At 38.3% G+C, this 24,120-nt stretch overlaps 1 protein-coding gene across 1 annotated transcript; it reads left to right on the plus strand.

The window, feature by feature from the left end:
- The first annotated feature begins 6,006 nt into the window (after window positions 1-6,006).
- On the plus strand, window positions 6,007-11,753 carry LOC104099998 (probable methyltransferase PMT11). The gene is made up of 9 exons (XM_009607152.4): window positions 6,007-6,981; window positions 7,464-7,613; window positions 7,705-7,975; window positions 8,855-8,965; window positions 9,564-9,723; window positions 10,100-10,357; window positions 10,480-10,602; window positions 10,948-11,025; window positions 11,200-11,753. Exons 1-9 carry the CDS (start codon window positions 6,316-6,318, stop codon window positions 11,405-11,407), a joined length of 2,025 nt encoding a protein of 674 aa, XP_009605447.1. The 5' UTR covers window positions 6,007-6,315; the 3' UTR covers window positions 11,408-11,753.
- Window positions 11,754-24,120: the final 12,367 nt, after the last annotated feature.

Raw genomic sequence — 24,120 nt, forward strand, 5'->3', positions numbered from 1 at the left:
GGAAAGGAGGAGATTAGAATATATATATATATATATATATATATATATATATATATATATATAAAATAATATTTTTTTTTATTTTGGAGGTTTTTATAGGCTTTGGGATTTAGGTGTTTACGTTTGCAAAGGAGCATATTTATTGAATAAATTCTGATATAATTACTATATAAAAGTTTCTGGCAATTTCAATTTTTTTGCAAATTCTGCTGAGCATATTTATTGAATAAATACTAGTAATTACTATATAAAAATTCCTGGCAATTTCAATATTTTTGCAAATTATGATAATTACCATATGAAAATTTCTGAGAATTTTCATATTTTGTGACAAATTTTAGTGATCACCCTATCAAAAAAATTGGTGATTTGCTCCCTTATCAAAAATTCTAGCGATTGCAACACTTACCAAAATTCTGGCAAATTCTAGTGATCACCCTATCAAAAAAATTGGTGATTTGCTACTTTATCAAAAATTCTAGCGATTGCAACACTTACCAAAAATCTGGCGAAGATTATTTTTTCAATACTTTCCTTACCGGAAATAAAAAATCAATAGTGGCACCGAAGTGTTCTATTTGTACCATTCTCCTCGGGGTGAATGTAGAATTTGGTCGTCAAGCTCATCTAAACCCACTACTTTCGATGCTGAACATAAATTTATGCGTAAAAATTCATTAAAATTGCAACAAATATAGTTCTTTCTTTTTTCTACTTCTTCTTCTTCTTCTCCTCCTCCTCCTCCTCCTCCCTGCCTTTCCGAACCGAGAGATTATTGGAAACAGTCGCTCTACCTTCACTAAGCAGGGGTAACGTCTGCGTGCAAGTATACGCGGTCAATCAAGTAATAAATAGTGAATATAGTATCGTTCCCACAAGGACATGTGATGAATTATCAACTAAATCAAGGAAATTCTAATTTATCGAGTCAAGAACAATGTCACGGTAACTTTTGTTTAATTAATTCTACTAACTAAAGTTGCGATTAAAAGAATAACTAATTAACTAGCACACGTAGCACGAAGATTTTAATTCAATGAGAACTAATATTCTAGGGTCATGATTATGTAACAATCCTGTTGAATTCTTCAATCAACTCGACTTATTAATATATTCGGATTATTAACCTGCAATGACAATAATACTCGTAGAAATTTGACAACTTCTACTCGCCTATTCAATTTATTCTAAACCCTATATTCCTATGAGATTAGAGATAAAAAAACGCATTAATAATCTCTTGCACAATTGGCTAAGCACGGTAAATAGGTATATTTTTATCCGTATTTGCAAATCAATTCCCCAATGACTAGGTTCAAGATCGTGCTCTATTCAATCCTATTGCAATCAAGAATTACCTCTTTCAAGTTTAACTCAAGATTCATATATAGTATTTCACTGTTAGTTAGGCAGTAAAATAATTAAGTTCAAGATATGAATAAACAACCCAATATGAAAAATTAAATCATCAAATCAATCTCAGAATATCAACATTCAGGTAAAATCATAACCCCAGAATAAATGAGTTTAACCACGCATAGTCATGGCAGAAATCTCAATCAATTCTCAAGAATACATAAAAATCAATAAAAGAAGGAAAAAAGAAGAACTCACGACGAACTCCACGGTCTCCAAACACTGTGATGGCTTTTCTCCGCTTTCAAGTGTGTTAGATGACCTAAAAGAGACATTGTTGACTTATATATTGCGTACAAAGGTCGTGGGCCAAAATTTTTCCTTTTCCTATTCCGACTCAGTTTCGGGGATTGATGCTGGAGTGGATGCTTCGCGTCCGCCTCAGCTTCAACTTCTCAGCATTGCATGCTGGGGTGGATGCTTCGCGTCCACCCTCTGTTCCCTCAACTTTGTTGCGCCCAGGTGCGGATGCTAAGGTAGATGCATTCTTCCGACTTCACTGCTAAGGGTGCGCCAAATAGCCTTTTTCCAAGGTCGGATGCGACGCATCCACCCTCTCCTCCTATAGGTGAAACATCTTTTCTTCATATTTTTGTACTCCAAACATCCTAACTCATCACACACAAATTAATTAGTCATACAACCAATAATTGATACATGTTGGACATTTTTAACACTAAATAGCACAAAAAGCGATTAAAACACGAGTAAGTAATATTAAAATATATAAAAATATGCCCAACATCAATATATTATTATTGTTGCAACAAATAATAGGTCTGAATGCTTAACTTTAAAAAATACAATTGGTTCAATACTGAAAACCTTAAAAGTTAGAACTCATATAATCTAAATCCTGGATCCACCTCTTACTCACCCCAATGTATTTGATTAAGATTTTATTAGCAAAGGAAGGGCAAGCTATATAGGTTGATTACTAGATTCCTTTACTTGGGTTGATTGCTAAATTGTTAAGGACGGGGTTTCATCAAAATAATGGATTAAAGGAACATATTAATGGGAAAAAAAGTAATATTTTTATGCAACTGAATGTGAATGAATGTAAGTAGAAGGGTTTGTGAATTTTACAATTGAATTTTATGTTTGAGAGCAACATCACGACAGAAGTCTCAGCCTCAACCATTTAATTAGAATTTTATTAGAGAAAAGGACATATCTATTTAAGCTAATTAAATTGCTAGATCGTGGGGCTCTCCATCAAAAACATGATTTGATCATTTTAGGCACATCACACATGTAGCTAGATCCTAGATATCCTTGAGAGCTGAATCAGCTGTAATTAAATGGATGGTATTATTACTTTTAGCCAGCGCAAAAAATTATCTATATTCGTTAACCGAAAAAATATATAAAATTTGTATAATTTTTGTATAACATATAAAATTTATATATATACAAAAAATATACATTTTCGACTATTATTTTAAGAGCGGTTATACAGTGTCATTTTCCCAAATTTAAACACAATTGCACTTGTCAAGTAGTCCCATACTCTGGCAGTCCACATTCCATTTCCAATTTCAGCTACAACATCCCACACCTGCGACCAAGAATATAACTCTGTACTTAAAGTTTATTTTACAACTATCAAATTAGATAATCTAATAGAGTAGCAAATAATCGTTTACACTAAACATAATTTGATAATTTAGAAAATAAAAGGAAATTGCTATGACCAGTAAGGTTTGCATTAACAAGAGTAAAATTTCAATATCAATTGATAAATTAAAGGTTCGAGTCAGGTACGTAGAGAGGAAAATAGCAATGTGGTAAATTTACTTGCACGCTCAATGTTTTCTTCAAAACCATAACGCATTTTCATGGGATTTACAAGGTGAAAATCAAACCCTTACTTACAAGGTGAAAATTTAGATAGCCAACCAACTATATTACTAAGATTCCCCGAATATTGAAGGTTCAAGTTACATAATTAGAGATAAGTAGCTTAGTAAAAAATTACCTCTTTACGAATTATAGTACCTCGCATAATTAAGTGATACAAGTTTATGTTTAAACCTATGTTGGTGTCCTGTATCTTACTATAACTAATAGCTTGTTTGGATGGCTGTTACATATTTTATAATGTATCGTATCGTATTGTATTGTATTGTATTGTATTGTATTGCTTTGATGAATATGACATTTAGATAGATTGTATCATTTACCGTATAATATCATACACCGACAATATGAAAAATAAACTTGTAATATTACAAAGAATAAGTAGGGTACGTGGTATAATTATTATATAAAAATGTAGAGTAAAGAATAAAATATGATTATTTAATAATAAGGAAGTGCAAAATGAGAGGAAAAAAATATATAAGATAATGACATGGCCACACCAAATCGGTCGTTACATACAATGACACTTTTCGTCGGTACATAACGACGGATTTAACAATATGACACAATAAAATTTAAGTAACCATCAAAATAAATATTGTATTTGAAATAACAATACGATATGATACAATTAATAACAACTGTCCAAACAAGCTGTAATATACTTATTGGTTGGTTTTACATCCAATGTTCAGTACTTGCTTGGCCCAACTAATCTTAATTCACTCTCGAAAGTGTAAAATTTTTTCATGTGGCACTAAGGGTGACAAGTGGGTCGGGCCCGCGCGCTAAGTGGATTAAACGGGCTAAATGGGCTGGGACCGTTATGCCTGTTAGAGGTGGGCTCGTGCCGGTCTGGTGGGTCGGTTCTTAGTTAGGAACTGTTAAGACCGGGCCCAACGGATATTTTTATTTAAGAAAAAAGAGTTGTTGGGGGTTTAAAAAATAGCCGTTGGCTATTTAAAAAATAGCCATTTAACTCCCATCCTTCAAACTTAGTTTTAACCCCAAACTTTTCATTATTACACTTTTTTCCTATTTTCTACTATAAATACCCCTCATTTTTTCATTTTCTTACAAAATCAATATCAATCTATCAAAATTTCTCTCTAGTTTTCTTCTATACTTGCTACAAATGTTTACTTTATAAAAGAAAAATGCAAAAATTATGAGGTTACTACTATTACTTACTTTATTCCAAAAAATAGTCAAAAAATATTGAGATTGTTACAATTTGTGAAAATATTATGAAGTTAGTGAATTAAAGTCTTCAAGTCTTCAACGATAATCAATTTTCAACAAGTTGTTCGTCAATTCGGTAAAATCGTTCCAACTCTTAATATTATAGTTTTGTTTATTTATTTGTTTTTCTTCTCAATTGTGGTATTAACACCTTGTTGTGCTCATTCCATAGAGGGAAGAGGATTAAGCAAAATATTGCCATATTTTGTATTGCTATAATAAAATTATAAGGCATTGCTTTGAATATCTTTTTACAATATTTTTATCTTTAAATTTGAATTAAAAAATCAGGTCACAATTCTATAAATAAATTTACAAGGCATTGCCTTGTATATTTTTTAATATTTTTTTATCTCTAATTTCTATTTAATTTTTTAAAACAATTACTGCTCAGCTGTTGGGCACATTTAGCCCGTCAGGACCGCTGGCCCGACCCGGCACATTTAGCACATTTAGATTGTCTCTTCTTTGTGTTTAAGGTTTCTTCTTCTTATTCTTAGTTGCCAATGGGTTTGTTAAATTTATTGTTGTTTTAATAATTTGATGATTGAGATTTATTCTTTATGATATTTGAAAGTTATGTTTCAAATTTAAGCTCATTTGGAATAAATTTGGATGTTGAATCGTGTATTAAAAGGCGTTTCTGGGGCGAGCCCCGAGGCGAGGCGTACCAAAAACGGCACAGAGCGATGGTGTGGTGCGAAAGTCTCAAGAGGCGTACGCCCCGCAATTTGGGGCGTATGCCCGGGCGTTCGGGGCGAGTAAGCCCCAAAGACTTTTTCAAATTAAAACAAAATTTGTTGAATTAGTCTTTCATATAATACCCAAATTCTCAAAAGCCAGTTTGGTAATTATTCAAAAGGTTTAAAAAGGAACTCAATAGTATTAAATGTAAAAGTAAAGGCCTTATTTATTGATTTAAGCCCTAATTCATGGTTTTTCCAATTTTTTATCTTCCGCTAGTCTGCTAATATCTCCCAAAAACAACGAATATTTAATTTTTTTTACAAATACAAAGAGAACTACATTCTTCTTCATAACAGCAAATTCAAAGTTCAAATTGCAGGTTAATCATTCTTTTTGTTCCTCCATATAGAAAACCTTATTCTTTGACTCAAATTACTTGTGCTTGTAAGTAACGTATAATAGATTGTTTTGATTAGTCTTTTGTGGGGATGGAGCACACATATATATAGTTTTCTTCAATATTTATGTAATTTTACCTGTTTATAAATATTTACTGTCATTATATTATTTTATAAAATATTTAAAACTAAATACCTATTGGGCTTACGCCCCACACCTAAGCCCCGCTGAGGCATATGTAAAACGACTCGCATTACGCCCATGCCTTTTAAAACACTACAGAAAATAAGTTTATATTTAAGAACTTTAGATTTTGAATATGAAGTTGTATTGAAAAAGTGAACTACTTAAGATTTTAGATTTTGAATATGAAGCTGTAAAGTTGCAATGAAAAATTGAGAAATTGCAATTGAATGATAGAAGAATATATGCAAATGCCCCCGTCGAAAGTTTCACCTTAGAGGAAATTCTATAAAACATTGGCGGTGGTTAAATTGTAGGAGTTCATACTTCATAGTAAGTATATAAGTTAAATCCTAAAGTAAATAAATGTAAAATTTTCAGATCTACACCAACAGAAAAAAAACAGTTATTCTCTTGCTGTCTCACTAGTTGTGTAGGACACTGCAACTTCTTATTTTCCAAACTACTTTAGATTTGGCTCTGTTAACTTTACCTGAATCTGAAGAAGAAGAAGAAAAGAAAATGAAGGGATTGAGCGGTGGAGGTGGAGATGTATTCAAATCCACCACTCTAATCAAAATCTTAGCCTTCACATTACTTTCTATAGCTTTCTTCTACTTTGGCAAACATTGGTCCGATGGATCTCAACAACAACAACTCATTTTCTTCAATTCTCGCCAAAACCCCACAACTTCTCAATTCGTCTCAATTTCCCCTAATTTCAACAAAATTTTCGATTTATCATCCATAATTAATGACACCAACTCAATTCCACCGCCTGCGGTGGAGGTTGTTTTATCTCCGCCGCCACCTCCACGGCCTCCGCCGGCATCGGTGGTGGAGAATATGGGGATAGTGAATGAGAATGGGGTGATGAATAATGAATTTAAAATTGGGGACTTTGATCCTGAAGTTGTGGAGAATTGGGGTGTTGGGAATGAGACGGTTGATGATGAGGGGAGTGGGGTCCACAGATTTAGGGTTAAGAAATTTGGGCTATGTCCTGCAAGTATGAGAGAGTATATTCCGTGTTTGGATAATGTGGAGGCGATTCGTAAGTTGAAATCAACTGAAAGAGGGGAGAAGTTTGAGCGGCATTGTCCTGAAAAAGGTAAAGGATTGAATTGTTTGGTTCCTCCACCAAGAGGTTATCGAGCTCCGATTCCTTGGCCAAGAAGCCGTGATGAGGTCTGTGTTATAATCTGCTGGAAATACTACATATTTTGAGGATTTGCTTTAGTTATGTAAATTATTTGAGTATAAGTTCTATGAACTTCTACAGCATCAGATCACTTAAAAAGGTAATTTTAGGTAACTCCATTTAATAAGCATTGATTGGTAACCAATAATAAATGATAAGTAAATTGCACTGATAGTTATCTCGAAAATCATTTTTAACTTTTTCTAGTTGGGTTGGGATATGGTAAAATACAACATTAATGTTTAATTTTTGAAGCATTTTATTCGGATATTGTGATGAGTTGTGTTATGTTGTCCTCAAATATTTGAGTTTTTTTTTTGTATGAGTAACTCAAAGTTAAATTTTTGAAGAACTTTCCAGATATAGTTGTGTGACTTTGCATAGTTATTCATTGGAGGATAGACAAAGGGAATAGGAAATTGCAAAAGCTTCTATATGTGGAAAAATTCAACTTGTAACTGTACTGCAGGTTTGGTTCAGCAACGTTCCTCATGCACGTCTAGCTGAGGATAAAGGGGGTCAAAATTGGATAACGATAGACAAGGACAAGTTCAAGTTTCCTGGAGGTGGCACCCAGTTTATACATGGAGCTAATCAGTACTTGGATCAGATTGAAAAGGTGTTTAATTTTCTCAATTTAAACTTATAAAAGATGAACGAAATTGGTGGTTCTTTTTTATTTTAAATTTCTTTTGGGTATTATTCACTAGATGCTCCCTGAAATTGCATTTGGCCGTCATGTCCGAGTTGCTTTAGATATCGGCTGTGGTGTGGCAAGCTTTGGTGCTTATTTACTATCAAGGAATGTGCTCACCCTGTCTATTGCTCCAAAAGACGTTCATGAAAATCAGATTCAGTTTGCTCTTGAGCGTGGCGTCCCTGCAATGGTAGCTGCAATTGCGACACATCGTTTACTATATCCAAGTCAGGCATTTGAACTAATCCATTGTTCAAGGTGTAGGATCAATTGGACTCGTGATGGTATGCTTTTCTAGATCATGCTATTATCCATTTATACATTGTCAGCAAATTTTCCATGTGGTATTATGATTTTTTATCAAGATGGTTGCATTTAGCAACTAGTCACCCGAGGTCGTGTACCCTTGGGATAAGCTCGTGAATGTTGATAAAGAATCTGCTAGTTGTGATAATTTCAAGTTGTAGTTTTACGGTTTATAGTTTTGGTAGATCGATAAAATAACTCATAATTTTTGTTAATGGATACACTTTGAGTGGTTTCTGATAAGCGGGTTCTTCTTGAGGACATGCTGGCTCATATGTATATGGGAAAGTGAGAATGTGTTGGACTTCAGTGAATGGGTTCTTATTTGAAAAAAGAAAAGGAAAGAAGGAAACATGCTAAACGGAAAATAGTTTGCTGAGAGAGTTATCATGAAATGCATAGGGAACACTTTCTCTTATTTGTATTGATGAAACCTAACAGAGTACACAAAACAGTTGTTTGGATGCATATTCCCCTTGGACCTTGTTGATAGTTTTTAAGTCGAAGTGCTGCACTTGTAATTATTGTCGGAGCTCCTTCATTTCTCATTTCATTCATTAAGGTGACAGCTTATGGTTTTAATCTGTATATTCTAGTGTTCTATAGACAGCTATCTTTTCTAGATTAGGAGCACCATACCCTTTATAGTCCGGAATTGAAAAGCAAAATGTTAGTTTTTTAACTCAAGATACGATTTTTCTTTTTCTGGATTCCCTCTCTTTGTTAGAACGTGTATTGTGAACTTACTAAGAGATCAATATTTCGATTTTAACCAAGTCTGCTGATTTTTATTTAGCTGTTCATGTATAAGAGAGTCTCTAACTCGTGCCTTCATCCTCTGATGCACTTTTACAAAGATGGGATTTTACTACTGGAGGTGAACAGGTTGCTCCGTGCTGGTGGATATTTTGTTTGGGCTGCTCAACCTGTTTATAAGCATGAAGCAGTCCTGGAAGGACAATGGGAAGGTAATTGCAAAGTTATTTAGTCTGTGTCAGCAATTTTAAAAATGAATGAGAGAGGAGGAATCACCTGACTCTAGGCAATTCTCCACTTTTTGGCAGACATACTTATTAGTGGTTTTCCAGAAGTTCCTATTAAAGGCCATACCCTACCCAAGAAAAACATTTGACTGTAATGTTCTAGAAAGTTAATGGTCAGGTGTCAAAATCAGTTTTCAGCGCATCCTTTCTTCAGACAGAAGTGAAGCGGCTTCTAAAGAAAGCTGACTCCAATTGAATTCTTCTAACTAATTCTCTTTCCATTTTAAGTCTAACTCCTACTTTATTGAAGAATAAAACAAAATTTTGACAAATGAATAAAATGAAAGGGGAAAATTTAGTTGCTTAAACTACATTTTGTACCCTTGTTCTCTTTAGAACTGAACTATCACTCTACCCTGCAATTGTTAAAGTTAAAAATACTAGCAATCTTTTGAAACCATGGCGACTTTTTCCTATAAACTATATCATGCTCTTCTAGTTCTTGAAAACTTTCTGCACTGCAGGTTTAGTAAACCATTGCTACAACAAATCATAATATTTTTCTTGTCCTTTTCTCAACCAGAGATGGTCAATCTTACCACTCGTCTTTGCTGGAATCTTGTGAAGAAGGAAGGCTACATTGCTATATGGCAGAAGCCCTTAAATAACAGTTGCTACTTAAGCCGCGAGGAAGGATCCCAACCACCTCTCTGTGACCGACATGATGACCCAGACAATGTTTGGTAATATTCTTTCTTCCCCTACTTGTAGCCTATGTTGCTCGGACTCTCCGAAAATATCATCGGGTGTGTGTCGGATCCTCCAAAAGTAGTTTGTTTTTGGAGGATCCGACACGGGTGCGGCATCATTTTGGAGAGTCCACGCAACATAGCTTGTAGCCTGATAACGCTAAACAGTACTTGCCTTTGTGAAAATGACAACTTGTTCTCTAGGAGATGGTTGTTGAAAGAAAATCAGTGGGGCATGTTGACAGTGTAAACATCTCTTAAGGCATTTCAAACTCAATCAATAGCTTGCCATGCGTTAATGATTCTCATTCCATGTAGACATTCCTTTCGTTCTGCCCCTGGATGATTTCTTTTTCACTATCATATTTAGGTATGTTGATCTGAAAGCATGTATTGCACGGCTGCCTGAAGAAGGATATGGCGCGAATATTACGACATGGCCTTCACGCCTGCAGTATCCTCCAGATAGACTCAAGAGCATACAAGTAGATTCTTTTGTGTCCAGGAAAGAGCTTTTCGAGGCAGAGTCAAAGTTCTGGAAAGAAATAATTGAAAGCTATGTCCGTGCTTGGCATTGGAAAAAGTTCAAACTTAGAAATGTGATGGATATGAGAGCTGGTTATGGAGGGTACTGTATTCCATCTCTGTTGGTTTCCTCTTTGTCATTATGGACTTCAATTGTCTGATCAGCATTTTGCTTCTAAAGTTAGTCGAAAGAATTATGTCCTATCAATTGCTTTTTCTCAACAGATTTGCAGCAGCATTAATTGAAAATCAACTGGATTGCTGGGTTCTAAATGTTGTCCCCGTTAGTGGTCAAAATACTTTACCTGTCATCTTTGACCGTGGACTACTTGGAGTCATGCATGACTGGTAAGAGTGCTGATCCTTCACCGCATTTAGTTAGTGGTTAGCATTCATCATATGATCATTCTTGTATCTTATATTAGTAAAATACCAATATGACATTGGAAAAAGAAGGGGAAAAAAGAAATGAAGAAGAAAAGGAAATAATGCTTGTGACTCTTTTGTCTGTATGCATAACCTTGAAGATATACTAGTCTGACATCTATTACATGCTATCCTTGCCAACATGAAGAAATACAAATCCTTAGGGAACATGCAATGGATTCTATAGAAAGTGGGTTGCACGAAATACATACATGATATTCTTATCTCTTATCTCGACATGTGATTATCATTTGATCCGTTTTTCAGGTGTGAACCATTTGATACTTACCCAAGAACGTATGACTTATTGCACGCTAATAGTCTCTTCTCCATTGAACAGAAAAGGTACAGCTTTCTTACCGATTATTTGCTTCACAGATGATATTCTAGTCCAACTCTGCATTCATGGGATCTCATGGCTTGTGCGTAGTAGGACTCGTAAAATAACAATTTCTGTGAAGTAGGACTGTTTGCCAAAGAAAATGATGCCTGATATTGTGTTTGATTTTTATGTATCAGATGCAACATGTCCACGATCATGCTTGAAATGGACCGGATATTAAGGCCGGGTGGACGAGTGTACATCCGTGATTCTGTTGCTGTCATGGATGAACTTCAAGATATTGGGAAAGCCATGGGTTGGCATGTAACTCTGAGAGACACATCTGAGGGTCCTCATGCAAGTTACAAGATATTGACATGTGACAAACACCTTTTACGGGCCTGAAGTAATGGATGATAAGAAAGGAGAAATCAACGTTTGTGTCTGCGCATGTGCTTTTATTGGAAGATCAGGAAACTGCAGGGGCATGTCAAAACTCATATTCCCGCGGCGAATTGAGTCAAAAGATGCTTGCCAATGTGACGGTCCGGCTTTTGTCAATGGCTGTTATTGAACCATGTAGCATATAACATGTACAGCATAAGATGGTATAGATTCACACGCTGGAAACATATTTTGCATTACTAACAGGAGAAATTTACTTTGCCTGTACAAGGATAGGGGTAAAATAGCTCCATTGTTGTATTTGTTTTGATTTATTATCTGATTATGAAGGTTCTTTTTGTCATAAGTTTTGCTTTTCACGTGATTCCAGTGGAGAATCTGTGTTTAAGTCATCAATTTATTTACAGCATATGTACTGATTATTGATGTTTGGCATATTTCGATATGTGTTGATGTTACTTTGCCCATGCTTTAACCACTTTTTGATGTTATTTAATCTTTAAAACACCCAACATGGTGTAATTATTGGTTTGATGACTAATTAAGTTATGTGTGACAATTTAAGGTGTTCGGAGTGCAAAATATGAAGAAAAGGTGGTTTAGCTAGAGGAAGAAGGGTTGGATGCGTCGCATCCAACCTAGGAAAACATCATCCTGCATGCAACCTTAGCAGTGAAGTTGTGCCATCGCGTCCGCCATCGCGTGCGAAACTGGGAAGTAGAAGTGAAGCTGGATGCGTCGCGTCCACCATCGCATGCAAGCTGAGAAATAGAGGACAAGGTGGATGCGTCGCATCCACCTTCGCAGGCAAAAATTGAAATGGAGGACAAGGTGGATGCGTCGCATCCACCTTAGCATCAATCCCTGAAGCCGAATTGGACTAGGAATAGGAGAGCTTTGGCCCACGACTTTTGTACGCAATATATAAGCTAAAAACGCCTCTTTTAGGTTATCTAACATATTGGGAAGAGGAAAAAAGCCAGGAAAAAGCTGTGAAGGCCGGAATTCATCAAGTTTCATCTTTCTCCCACCAAACTTAGTAATTTTTATGTTTCTTTGTATGATTTGTTGTTTGGCTACCATGTCTATGTGGAGCTAAACTTCACGTTCTAGGGTTGTGGTTCTTTCATGACTATTGTTATTCGGATATTGATTTTGACTTCTTGATTTATCATATTAGTTTATTTATTCAATCTTGCACTTAATTATTTAATTGCTTGATCACCAATTGAATATTATCTACGAATCTAGAATTGAACTCGAAAGTGGGAATTCTATATTGCATATAGGATTGAGTAGGGCAAGTTCTTGAACTCGGGCATCGGGGAACGGATTCGTGGTTAGGATAGACATATACCTAATTGCCTTGCTTGGTTGATTTACAGGAATTATAAATGCGTTCTTGTTGATTCTAACTCCATAGACATATAGGCGTTAGGTTAGCTTGAATAGGCGAGTAAGAACTCGACAGATTCTTATGAGCAATATTAACCCTGTCAACCAATAAGCTAGATAAATTAGTCGGTCAATTCAATTGAAGAACACAATAGGATTGTTAGATAGACCATAACCCTAGATCGTTTTTCTTACATTGATATCATAAAAAAATCTGCTCTGTCTCTGTTCAAAGTTTATTATTTATATTTTTCTTATTTAATTAGTTAGAATAAAATATTTTTAGATTTAATTCTTGTTTAGATAATTAAGATAGGCTAATTTAGTTAATAGCTAATCATAAGTCCTCGTGGGTTCGACATCCGACTTTTAGTCACTTTATTACTTGACGACCGCGTATACTTGCGTGAGTGTGTTTGGTCGCAACAAGTTTTTGGCGCCGTTGCCGGGGACTTAGAAATTAGCTACGTGACTAAGTTAAGCTTTTATTAGATATTTGTTTTCAAGTTTTAATTTTCAGTTTGCCTGGTTTGTGTCAACGCAGGGTTTACTCTCGAATGCAGAGGAGTAGAAGTGCAAACAACCTCATTCCTCTTGATCTAGAAATCGAACGAACATTACATAGAGTGAGAAGGGAACACGAAGCTAGAACGAGAATAGAAAGAGATTTGGACATCGCAATCCAACCACAGCCAATAGATATGGCAGGCAATGAAGAGCGTCCGGTAATCGAAGCCGCAAGGCCCAATCTTGCGAATATGACTCAGGCTATTGTGAAGCCTGATATCACTGGGCATTTTGAACTCAAACAGTACATGGTACAGCTGATTCAGTCCACAGGACAATATGTGGGTCTATCTCATGAGGACCCGCAGAGGCATATTCAGAACTTCTTGGAAATCACGGACACTTACAATTATCCGAACGTCTCCAAGGACTATGTCAGGCTGACACTATTCCCTTTTTCACTGTTGGGGGAAGCTAAAGAATGGTTGCAAAAGGAGCCCGCGAACTCTATCCACACTTGGGATGATCTAGCAAGGAAATTCCTGATCAAGTTTTTCCCAACTAAGAAGACAAAGTCGTTGAGGAGCCAAATTCTTGGGTTCCAACAACGGGATGGCGAGACACTTCGTCAAGCTTGGGAAAGATACAAGAAACTACTCAGAGACTGCCCGCATCATTGTCAAACTGATGAGGTATTGGGTCACACTTTTGTTGATGGGTTAGATGAAGCATCAAAGATGAATCTTGACTCAGCTTGTGGGGGTAGTTGCATGGCAAGACCGTATAGTGAAATACAACTCCTGCTAAATAATTTCACTGCTAATGACCATAATTGGCAAGGAGAGGGGGATTCACGAAGGGTAATTAAACAGAAGGCCGCCGGTTTGATTGAGCTTGATGACTTTTCCGCCATGAGAGCCGATATAGCAAAATTGGCAAATCAGATGAATAGAATGACAACACAACAAATGCAACATGTACAGCAGATGTCTATTTGTTGCGAACTATGCGGAGACAGTCATATGATTGACATGTGCCCCACGAATCCTGAATCTATATACTATGTGGGACAACAAAATAGAGGTCCTATGAATCAACATGCGCAATATGGGAACACTTACAACCCAAACTGGAGGAATCATCCTAACTTCTCATGGGGCGGGAGTCAACAGAATCAGTATAGGCCTCAAGGGAATTTTACTCAACCTCAGAAGCCACCCCAACAAATGGAAGAAAGTACGAATGACTTGCTGAAAAAGTTGTTACTAGACAATCAACAGCTCAGGACCGATTTCAGAAATCTTGAGAGGCAAATGGGGCAGTTAGCAGCAAACCAAAATACTAGACCTACAGGCTCACTTCCCAGTGATACAGAGAAGAACCCTCAAATTAATGCAGTTACACTTAGAAACGGGAGGGAACTAGAGGAAGCGCCAAGGAAGATAAAAGAAAAACCTATACCTGGGGGGGAGTTGACACCTAAGGCAACACAAGAGTCAAAGGAAGATGATGCAAGTTCAGAGCGAATGGAGGTTACAAGGCCACCACCACCTTTCCCCCAAAGATTGCAGAAAAGGAATGACGATCGCATGTTCAACAAATTTCTCTCCATGTTGAGTCAGGTTCAATTAAATATTCCATTAGTGGATGTACTTCGTGAAATTCCAAAGTACGCTAAGTACATAAAAGACATAGTGGCTCATAAGAGGAAATTGACTGAGTTCGAGACGGTTGCACTTACTGAGGAGTGCACATCAAGGGTCCAAAACAAGCTTCCCCAAAAGCTTAAGGACCCTGGCAGCTTCACTATTCCAGTACAAATCGGTAATATTAACGTGGGACGTGCTCTGTGTGATTTGGGTGCAAGCATAAATCTGATGCCGTTATCCTTGTTTAAGCAATTAGGTCTGGGAGCTCCGAGACCAACCACCGTGATGTTGCAATTAGCTGATAGGTCCATAGCCTACCCCGAAGGAGTGATTGAAGATGTGCTGCTGCAAATTGGAAAATTCATCTTCCCAGCTGACTTCATTATTCTAGACTTCGAGGCTGATGAACAAGTTCCAATCATATTGGGACGACCTCTCTTGGCTACTGGCGATGCAATAATTAAAGTGAGAGAAGGGAAAATGATTATGAGAGTGGACAACGAGGAGGCAGTCTTCAATGTCTACAAAGCAATCCAACTCCCCCGCCACTATGAGGAGCTCTCTATGATATCTGTGGTGGAGGTGGATGAGAAACTTCTTAACACGAGTGTATATCTAGGCGACTGTTTAGAAAAAGCAATCATGCTGTTTGATAGCTTGGAGATGGATGATGAGGTTGAGGAGATGAAGGGAATCCTAGATACATCATGTGGTTACATGCAAGGAATAATCCCGTTTGAGCCCCTGAATAGGCCAAGTGGCCCCCCACCAAAGCCGTCAATTGAAAAAGCTCCAAATTTGGAACTTAAACCCCTAACCCCTCACCTTCAATATGCTTATTTGGGAAGTTCTGACACTTTACCTGTTATTATTTCTGCTCACTTGTCTAAATTACAGGAAGAAAAGCTATTAAGGGTGCTACGTGAGCACAAGCGAGCAATTGGGTGGACAATGTCTGACATTAAAGGCATTAGTCCAGCTTTCTGCATGCACAAAATCCTCATGGAGGACGGACACAAGCCGAGTGTAGAACACCAACGCCGACTAAATCCAATCATGAAAGAAGTGGTAAGGAAAGAAGTGATTAAGTGGCTTGATGCAGGTATTGTATTTCCAATCTCTGATAGTAAATGGGTAAGCCCCGTTCAATGTGTGCCGAAGAAAGGGGGGATAACCGTAGTAGTTAATGAAAATAATGACTTAATTCCTACAAGAACTGTAACTGGATGGAGAATTTGCATAGATTACAGAAAACTAAACAATGCCACCCGGAAAGACCACTTTCCCCTGCCTTTTATTGACCAAATGCTTGATAGATTAGCTGGCCAGGAATACTACTGTTTCCTGGACGGTTATTCGGGGTATAATCAGATTGCTATAGCCCCAGAAGACCAAGAGAAAACTACATTTACATGTCCTTATGGCACGTATGCGTTCAAGAGAATGCCCTTCGGTCTTTGTAATGCACCTGCGACTTTTCAAAGGTGTATGATGGCTATTTTCACTGACATGGTTGAAAGATATGTAGAAGTATTCATGGACGATTTTTCTGTGTTTGGATGTTCTTTTGATAGTTGTTTGATGAACCTTGATAAAGTGCTAGCTAGGTGTGAAGAGACGAACTTGGTGCTAAACTGGGAAAAGTGCCATTTCATGGTACGTGAAGGTATAGTTTTGGGGCACAAGGTTTCAAAAGATGGTCTACAGGTGGATAAAGCAAAGGTGGAGACGATCGAAAAATTGCCCCCGCCGACATCCATCAAAGGCATTCGCAGTTTCTTGGGTCATGCAGGTTTTTATCGTCGTTTCATTAAAGATTTTTCGAAAATTTCTTCCCCTTTGTGCAGGCTTCTAGAGAAAGACGTTACCTTCAAGTTTGATAATGCATGTCTGAAAGCATTTGAGGAGCTGAAGGGAAGATTGGTGACTGCACCAATTATCATTGGCCCCGATTGGGCACAACCATTTGAGTTGATGTGCGATGCAAGTGACATAGCAATTGGAGCGGTGTTGGGGCAAAGGAGGGATAAAATCTTTCACTCCATTTATTATGCAAGCAAAACTATGAATCCAGCTCAGATGAATTATACAGTGACTGAAAAGGAGTTGCTTGCAGTGGTGTGGGCGTTTGACAAGTTCAGATCCTATCTAGTGGGAACCAAAGTCATCGTCTACACAGATCATTCAGCTATCAGATACCTATTTGAAAAGAAAGACGCCAAGCCGAGGCTGATTCGTTGGGTCCTCCTCTTGCAAGAATTTGACTTAGAGATCCGAGATCGAAAAGGGACAGAAAATCAAGTGGCCGATCATTTGTCCAGATTAGAGAGCCGGAACCATGTAGCTGAAGGAGGGTCAATTAAAGAAACATTTCCGGATGAGCAAATATTGGCAATCACCTCAGGTGAAGCCCCATGGTATGCAGATTATGTGAATTTTATCGCAAGTGGGGTAACGCCACTAGAATGGACAGCTGACAATAGAAGAAGATTCCTACATGATGTAAGGTTCTACGTGTGGGATGAGCCATTCCTATATAGGCAGTGTGCAGATCAGTTGGTGAGAAGGTGTGTTCCTGAGGAAGAGATGAAGGCTATACTACATGACTGCCATGCGTCACCATATGGAGGTCATCACGGCGGGGATAGAACCGCCCAAAAAGTGCTACAATCAGGTTTTTATTGGCCAAAATTGTTTAAGGATGCACATGCCTTCGTTAAAAATTGTGATAGATGCCAAAGAACTGGAACTATCACGAGGAAGCACGAGATGCCCTTGCAAAATATACTGGCGGTAGAACTTTTTGATGTTTGGGGGATTGATTTTATGGGACCATTCCCATATTCTAACGGACACAGATACATCTTGGTAGCGGTCGACTATGTTTCTAAGTGGGTAGAGGCCATAGCTCTTCCTACTAACGACGCAAAAGTTGTGGTAGGCTTTGTAAAGAAGCACATCTTCACACGTTTTGGGACCCCAAGAGTGTTGATAAGCGACGGGGGAACTCACTTTTGTAACAAACTGCTGAATAATATTCTTGCAAAATACGGAGTCAAGCACAAAGTTTCCACTGCCTATCATCCCCAAACGAGTGGTCAAGTAGAAGTTTCCAACAGAGAGGTCAAGCAGATTTTGGAAAAGACAGTAAGTATGAATAGAAAGGACTGGGCCGGGAAGCTGGATGACGCATTATGGGCATATCGCACTGCGTACAAGACCCCAATAGGCACTTCTCCGTACAGGTTGGTTTATGGGAAGGCCTGCCATCTGCCCGTCGAGCTTGAACACAAAGCTTATTGGGCGATTAAAAAGCTAAATATGGAGATGGACTTGGCCGGTGAAAAGAGATTGCTACAACTCGACGAGCTTGATGAGTTTCGATTGCATGCGTATGAAAATGCCAAATTGTATAAAGAGAAGACCAAAAGATGGCATGATAAGCATATCCAACATCGTGAGTTTGAACCAGGTCAACAAATTCTACTGTTTAATTCAAGGCTAAAGCTTTTTCCAGGAAAGCTTAAATCTCGATGGTCGGGTCCGTTTGAAGTGGTTAGTGTGAAACCTCATGGTGCGATAGAATTGTGTGAAAAGGGGTCCAATACGACATTCTTGGTAAATGGCCAAAGAGTAAAACACTATTGGGGTGGTGACATTGCACGTCACAAGACCACAATGGATTTAGTGGAGGCATGAAGAACATGTTGCGTCGTGCCGCGACGTTAAATCAGGCGCTTCTTGGGAGGCCACCCAAGTTAGTTAGTTTTTTTTTTTATTTTTATTTTAAATTTTTTTTTCTCCCTTCTTTTCGTAGGACATAGATTTTATTCAAGAAAACGAGGCGGATGCGTCGCGTCCCCCTCAGCAAAAAAATTGACGGGCCAATTGCTCAAGGCAGTGAAGTCTGCCTATCGCGCCCGTATCGCGTCCGAAAATTTTTGAAGGAAGACAAGGGGATGCGTCGCGTCAAAGCTCGCACGCACAGGTAAGTAATATATATTTTAACACATCTTAAGATAACCTATTCGAACAAAAACGTTTCTTGCGACGCATCCACTCGTCTCGTTTTGGCGACGCCTACGAACGCAGAACAGAATTCTCTCATCGAAATTGTATCGCAATAAGATCAAACGCAACATGTGGTATACTTACCGCGTGACAGGTACGCATCATCCTCTTCGTTCTTCCGTTGGCTTCTCTCCAAATTCGTCTCTCCTCCCTCCTTCAATGGTAGCAACAAGTAGGTTTTGCAATTTCAAGATTTTTAGGGCTGTCGTTCTTGGTAGTTGTAATGGTTGAGAGATGATAAACTATAATTCCCTTCATCTCGTCCAACTTTGGGAGGGTAGTTGCACTGCTCAACTGATAGAATGAACTAGGCACACTTGTTGCATACCACATGTTCGACGAATTGTCCCTGAGAAAAATTTAGGCGTCGGTGAAGTCTGAGTAACCGAGCAACATTGGTGTATGCTTGAGAATAAGTGTGGGGTCGAGTGAGGGGCTATGTGAAATTGAGTTTTTGAAGAAAGTTATCACATACTTGCTGAAAGTCATGAGCTACAATTCCATGAAGAGTGAATGGCATGACTTTACGAATAAATTGAAGTCTGCAAGCTGTCGCAATTGCTTTCAAGCTGAACTTCGCTGTTTCATCTGCTAATTGTTGAATTCTTTGCATTGCAGGTACTTAGATTCGTAAAATGACAGCAGCGAGTAAACCATCCAAGCAACAAGACAAAGATGGTAACAAGCAACCGCCCAGAAAGCCTACCGGAAGGGCAGCGGGCGGTCCAAATCCACAGAAAAAGAGGAAGCGGACGGAGAAGGAAATGGAACTGCTGCCTAGGCAGTTAAGTGATGATTCAGAGCAAGAGGAGGAGGAAACATTGGTCCGGAGGACAGTGAAGAAGGGTATTACACCAAGCAAAGGAATAGAGATACGAGAGCCTGTGACATACCAAAGAAAAGCTTCGAGAATGAGTGCTCCAACTGATAAAGGGAAGGAGAAGATTACTACAGAATCTGAATCCGATTCCGATTCGGACAATGACCACCTACAGATCAACATGAGTGATGAAGACGAAGGTGAACCCATAGACCGAGTTGATTGGGAGAAATACTTTGTTAATGAGAAGGCATTCCGAGCCTATAAGAAGATATTGGTTTCAAAGAAGTACATTCCGGAAAAGCCGATAAACATCGGACCACTTAAGACAAAGTACTCAGAGTTTCTCAAGTCAATTCGAGAGGTGCAAAAATGGGGACCCATTCTGAAAGGTCATGGCAAAGCCAACCTCACCATTGTTAGAGAGCTCTACGCCAATTGGCGTCACGCACGGGGAAACATTGTGCGAGTAAGAGGGATAGATATTAATGTGTCAGCTGAAGCTCTGAATAACTTCTTAAGGGTGCCACACACACTCACTGACAGGTTTGACGCCATATGCAAAACACCAGATTATGCACACATTAAGTCTGTCCTATGCCCTACCAGGAAGGATGCAGAATGGAAGCATGGGAGTATGGAGTACCACTCTATAGCAAAGGAATTCATGAGTGCGTTAGCACGTGTGGCTCTAAATTTCATTTGTAACCGACTGCTGCCATGCCAACATAAAACTGATGTCCCTCGTTACCGCGCACTCGTATTATATGCTTTATTAGAGGGGATACCACTCAACTTCGGAGCCATCATGCATGATCAAATGCAGCGAACCAGGATGAATTACAAGTGGAGGCTGTTCTTTGCTAATACCCTAACGGCTTTTTTAACAGAGAGGGGAGTACTATGGGACAAGGAGAATGATGACATTGAGGCTAAAGCTCCAGGACCATATGATGTCACTCATGTTCTAGAGCCGAACAAGGGAAGGTCTTCTAAGCTCACCGTCCAACAATTATTTGAGCATATGCAAGCAGATATGCAAGAGAACAGGGCTGAGCTGATAGCGACTCGTGTCGAGTTGAGTGCCACCAGGGATGAGTTGAGACAGACTCGTGCGGATCTAAGCCGAGTTCAGACCGAGCAGGCCACGATGATGAAGGAGATATCATTACTCCTCAGAGCTCTGGTTCAATGTGCAGGTACAGACATCTCCCAGCTGATTGCATCATCCACTGCCGGACCATCCACTCCTGTTCCTCCCATAGTCACCGAGGCTCCACTCAACAGGCCTATTGAGGTCGCTGTAACACCTGATACAGAATCAGCACCAGTTGTTGATGATAGGAATGCTATGGATGCAGATGCTCCTCCACAGTTGACTTCAGGGAGTCCTTCTCACCCTACTTTACCTTGTTTGTGTGCGTTGGGGACAACGCACAATCCTAAGTGTGGGGTGGGGGTGATTTATGTTTGATGTATGGATGAATGTACTAATATATTCACTGGATTAATGGCATAAAATAGCAGTAAATTCATCTATATGGAGTAACTATCAGTTTATCTATTAGTTTATTTATTTAAAAAAAATAAAAAAAAAAAAATATATATATATATATATATATATATATAGTATCTTTGTAGATAGTAATAATCCCCTGTGGTTTTTCTTTGTGCCTCGGTTCTTTTCCATGGGATGTAGTTTGAACCGGGTAATTTTGTTTTCTTTTTAGAGTAGAGTAGGAATGTAGGGAATAAAAGGAGGAAGAATGATGAACCTAGGTGACCTTGACTTGGTTGATACTGGCATATTTAAGCTTTTACATATGTAATATCTTCCCTTCTCACTCTGAAATTATTGATGATGCCTTGTTAAAACGGATAGCATGTTTTGTTGCAGCCTATTTCTCATTTTTCTTGACTTGTGTTCACTTTGCGTTTAATGCTTAATATCTCGTTGCTCCGTGAATACTTGCATTGTTTGAGAGTCGGAATGTGACCGTCCTTAGCGAGTCATGTGCCATGTGTGGTGAGGTTTTTGTGTAGTCCATGTAATGTACTTGTGTCTAGAACTTGCCCGGTATGTGAGTTGAAGCGAAATTTTAGGTGATGCTCGGTTTGAAAAATGATTTTAGGCTTTCTTTGATCTTTTTGAGCTTATTGCTTATCACAAATAAAATCTATCCCTAGTTAACCCTTTTGAGCCTGTAGACCTTTTATTTGGTACCCACATTACAAGCCTATACCCTTTTTATTCTTAATTGACATTGTTTTGATCCTTTTACCTCTTAAAACACTTTAATTGTTAGATGAGCGCTAAAAGAAGTAAGAAGGGACTAAGTGTGGGGTGACTTTTGAGTGGAACCAATGAAAGAAAGAAGGGTGCACTTATTTTGTAAAATAATACACCACTAGCGGAAATTGAAAGAAAGAAAAATATAAATGAATAAATTGTTGTCTTGTTCTTGCTAGTGGGTATGAATTAAAGTAGTGCTTAAAGAAAGAGGAAATATTGTTGGGGTGATATTATTTGTGAAATTGAAGTGGTGTTGAAGAATTTGCGCTTAAGTTATTTGATGATGTGTTAAAGTGCTTAGGAGGTTGAGTCACTATTCCTAAAATATATCCTACCCGTCCCTTAGCCCACATTACAACCATGAAAAAAGTCCTAATTGATTTTAGATCGAGCGAGCTTACATTAGTAGAGATTTACATTAAGGGCAAGCCTATGGTACCAACTACATGCATGTGACTTCTTTTGTGAGAGTGAGCGATTTTCTTTGGGAGCATGAGATTCGAATGTGTGGATTGATTTTACTCTCTTTGCTTTTGTTGTGAGGGCACATGGTTTCACGAGGGATAGGTAACGTTATTAGACTTCTCTATGATGTTGGTTGTTCAAGCCATGAGTGCATTGTGACATTGAGTCGGTTTTTGAGGTTAGGATTGTTGTGAGCATGTTGTCTTTGTTCGAATATGTTTAAAGAAGGGCATAAGAAAAGGGAAGTGTGTTGATGCATAGTCTAGAGCCTAATTGTAGCAAATAACCACGGTCATAGGTGCAGTGTGCTTTGAACGATAAGAGTTTAATTTTGTTTCGTCTACTATAGGATGGTTTGTTCGAGGACGAACAAAGGTTTAAGTGTGGGGTAGTGATGTTTGGCATATTTCGATATGTGTTGATGTTACTTTGCCCATGCTTTAACCACTTTTTGATGTTATTTAATCTTTAAAACACCCAACATGGTGTAATTATTGGTTTGATGACTAATTAAGTTATGTGTGACAATTTAAGGTGTTCGGAGTGCAAAATATGAAGAAAAGGTGGTTTAGCTAGAGGAAGAAGGGTTGGATGCGTCGCATCCAACCTAGGAAAACATCATCCTGCATGCAACCTTAGCAGTGAAGTTGTGCCATCGCGTCCGCCATCGCGTGCGAAACTGGGAAGTAGAAGTGAAGCTGGATGCGTCGCGTCCACCATCGCATGCAAGCTGAGAAATAGAGGACAAGGTGGATGCGTCGCATCCACCTTCGCAGGCAAAAATTGAAATGGAGGACAAGGTGGATGCGTCGCATCCACCTTAGCATCAATCCCTGAAGCCGAATTGGACTAGGAATAGGAGAGCTTTGGCCCACGACTTTTGTACGCAATATATAAGCTAAAAACGCCTCTTTTAGGTTATCTAACATATTGGGAAGAGGAAAAAAGCCAGGAAAAAGCTGTGAAGGCCGGAATTCATCAAGTTTCATCTTTCTCCCACCAAACTTAGTAATTTTTATGTTTCTTTGTATGATTTGTTGTTTGGCTACCATGTCTATGTGGAGCTAAACTTCACGTTCTAGGGTTGTGGTTCTTTCATGACTATTGTTATTCGGATATTGATTTTGACTTCTTGATTTATCATATTAGTTTATTTATTCAATCTTGCACTTAATTATTTAATTGCTTGATCACCAATTGAATATTATCTACGAATCTAGAATTGAACTCGAAAGTGGGAATTCTATATTGCATATAGGATTGAGTAGGGCAAGTTCTTGAACTCGGGCATCGGGGAACGGATTCGTGGTTAGGATAGACATATACCTAATTGCCTTGCTTGGTTGATTTACAGGAATTATAAATGCGTTCTTGTTGATTCTAACTCCATAGACATATAGGCGTTAGGTTAGCTTGAATAGGCGAGTAAGAACTCGACAGATTCTTATGAGCAATATTAACCCTGTCAACCAATAAGCTAGATAAATTAGTCGGTCAATTCAATTGAAGAATA

Source organism: Nicotiana tomentosiformis, chromosome 5, assembly GCF_000390325.3.
Source record: "Nicotiana tomentosiformis chromosome 5, ASM39032v3, whole genome shotgun sequence".
Taxonomy (NCBI): Eukaryota; Viridiplantae; Streptophyta; class Magnoliopsida; order Solanales; family Solanaceae; genus Nicotiana; species Nicotiana tomentosiformis.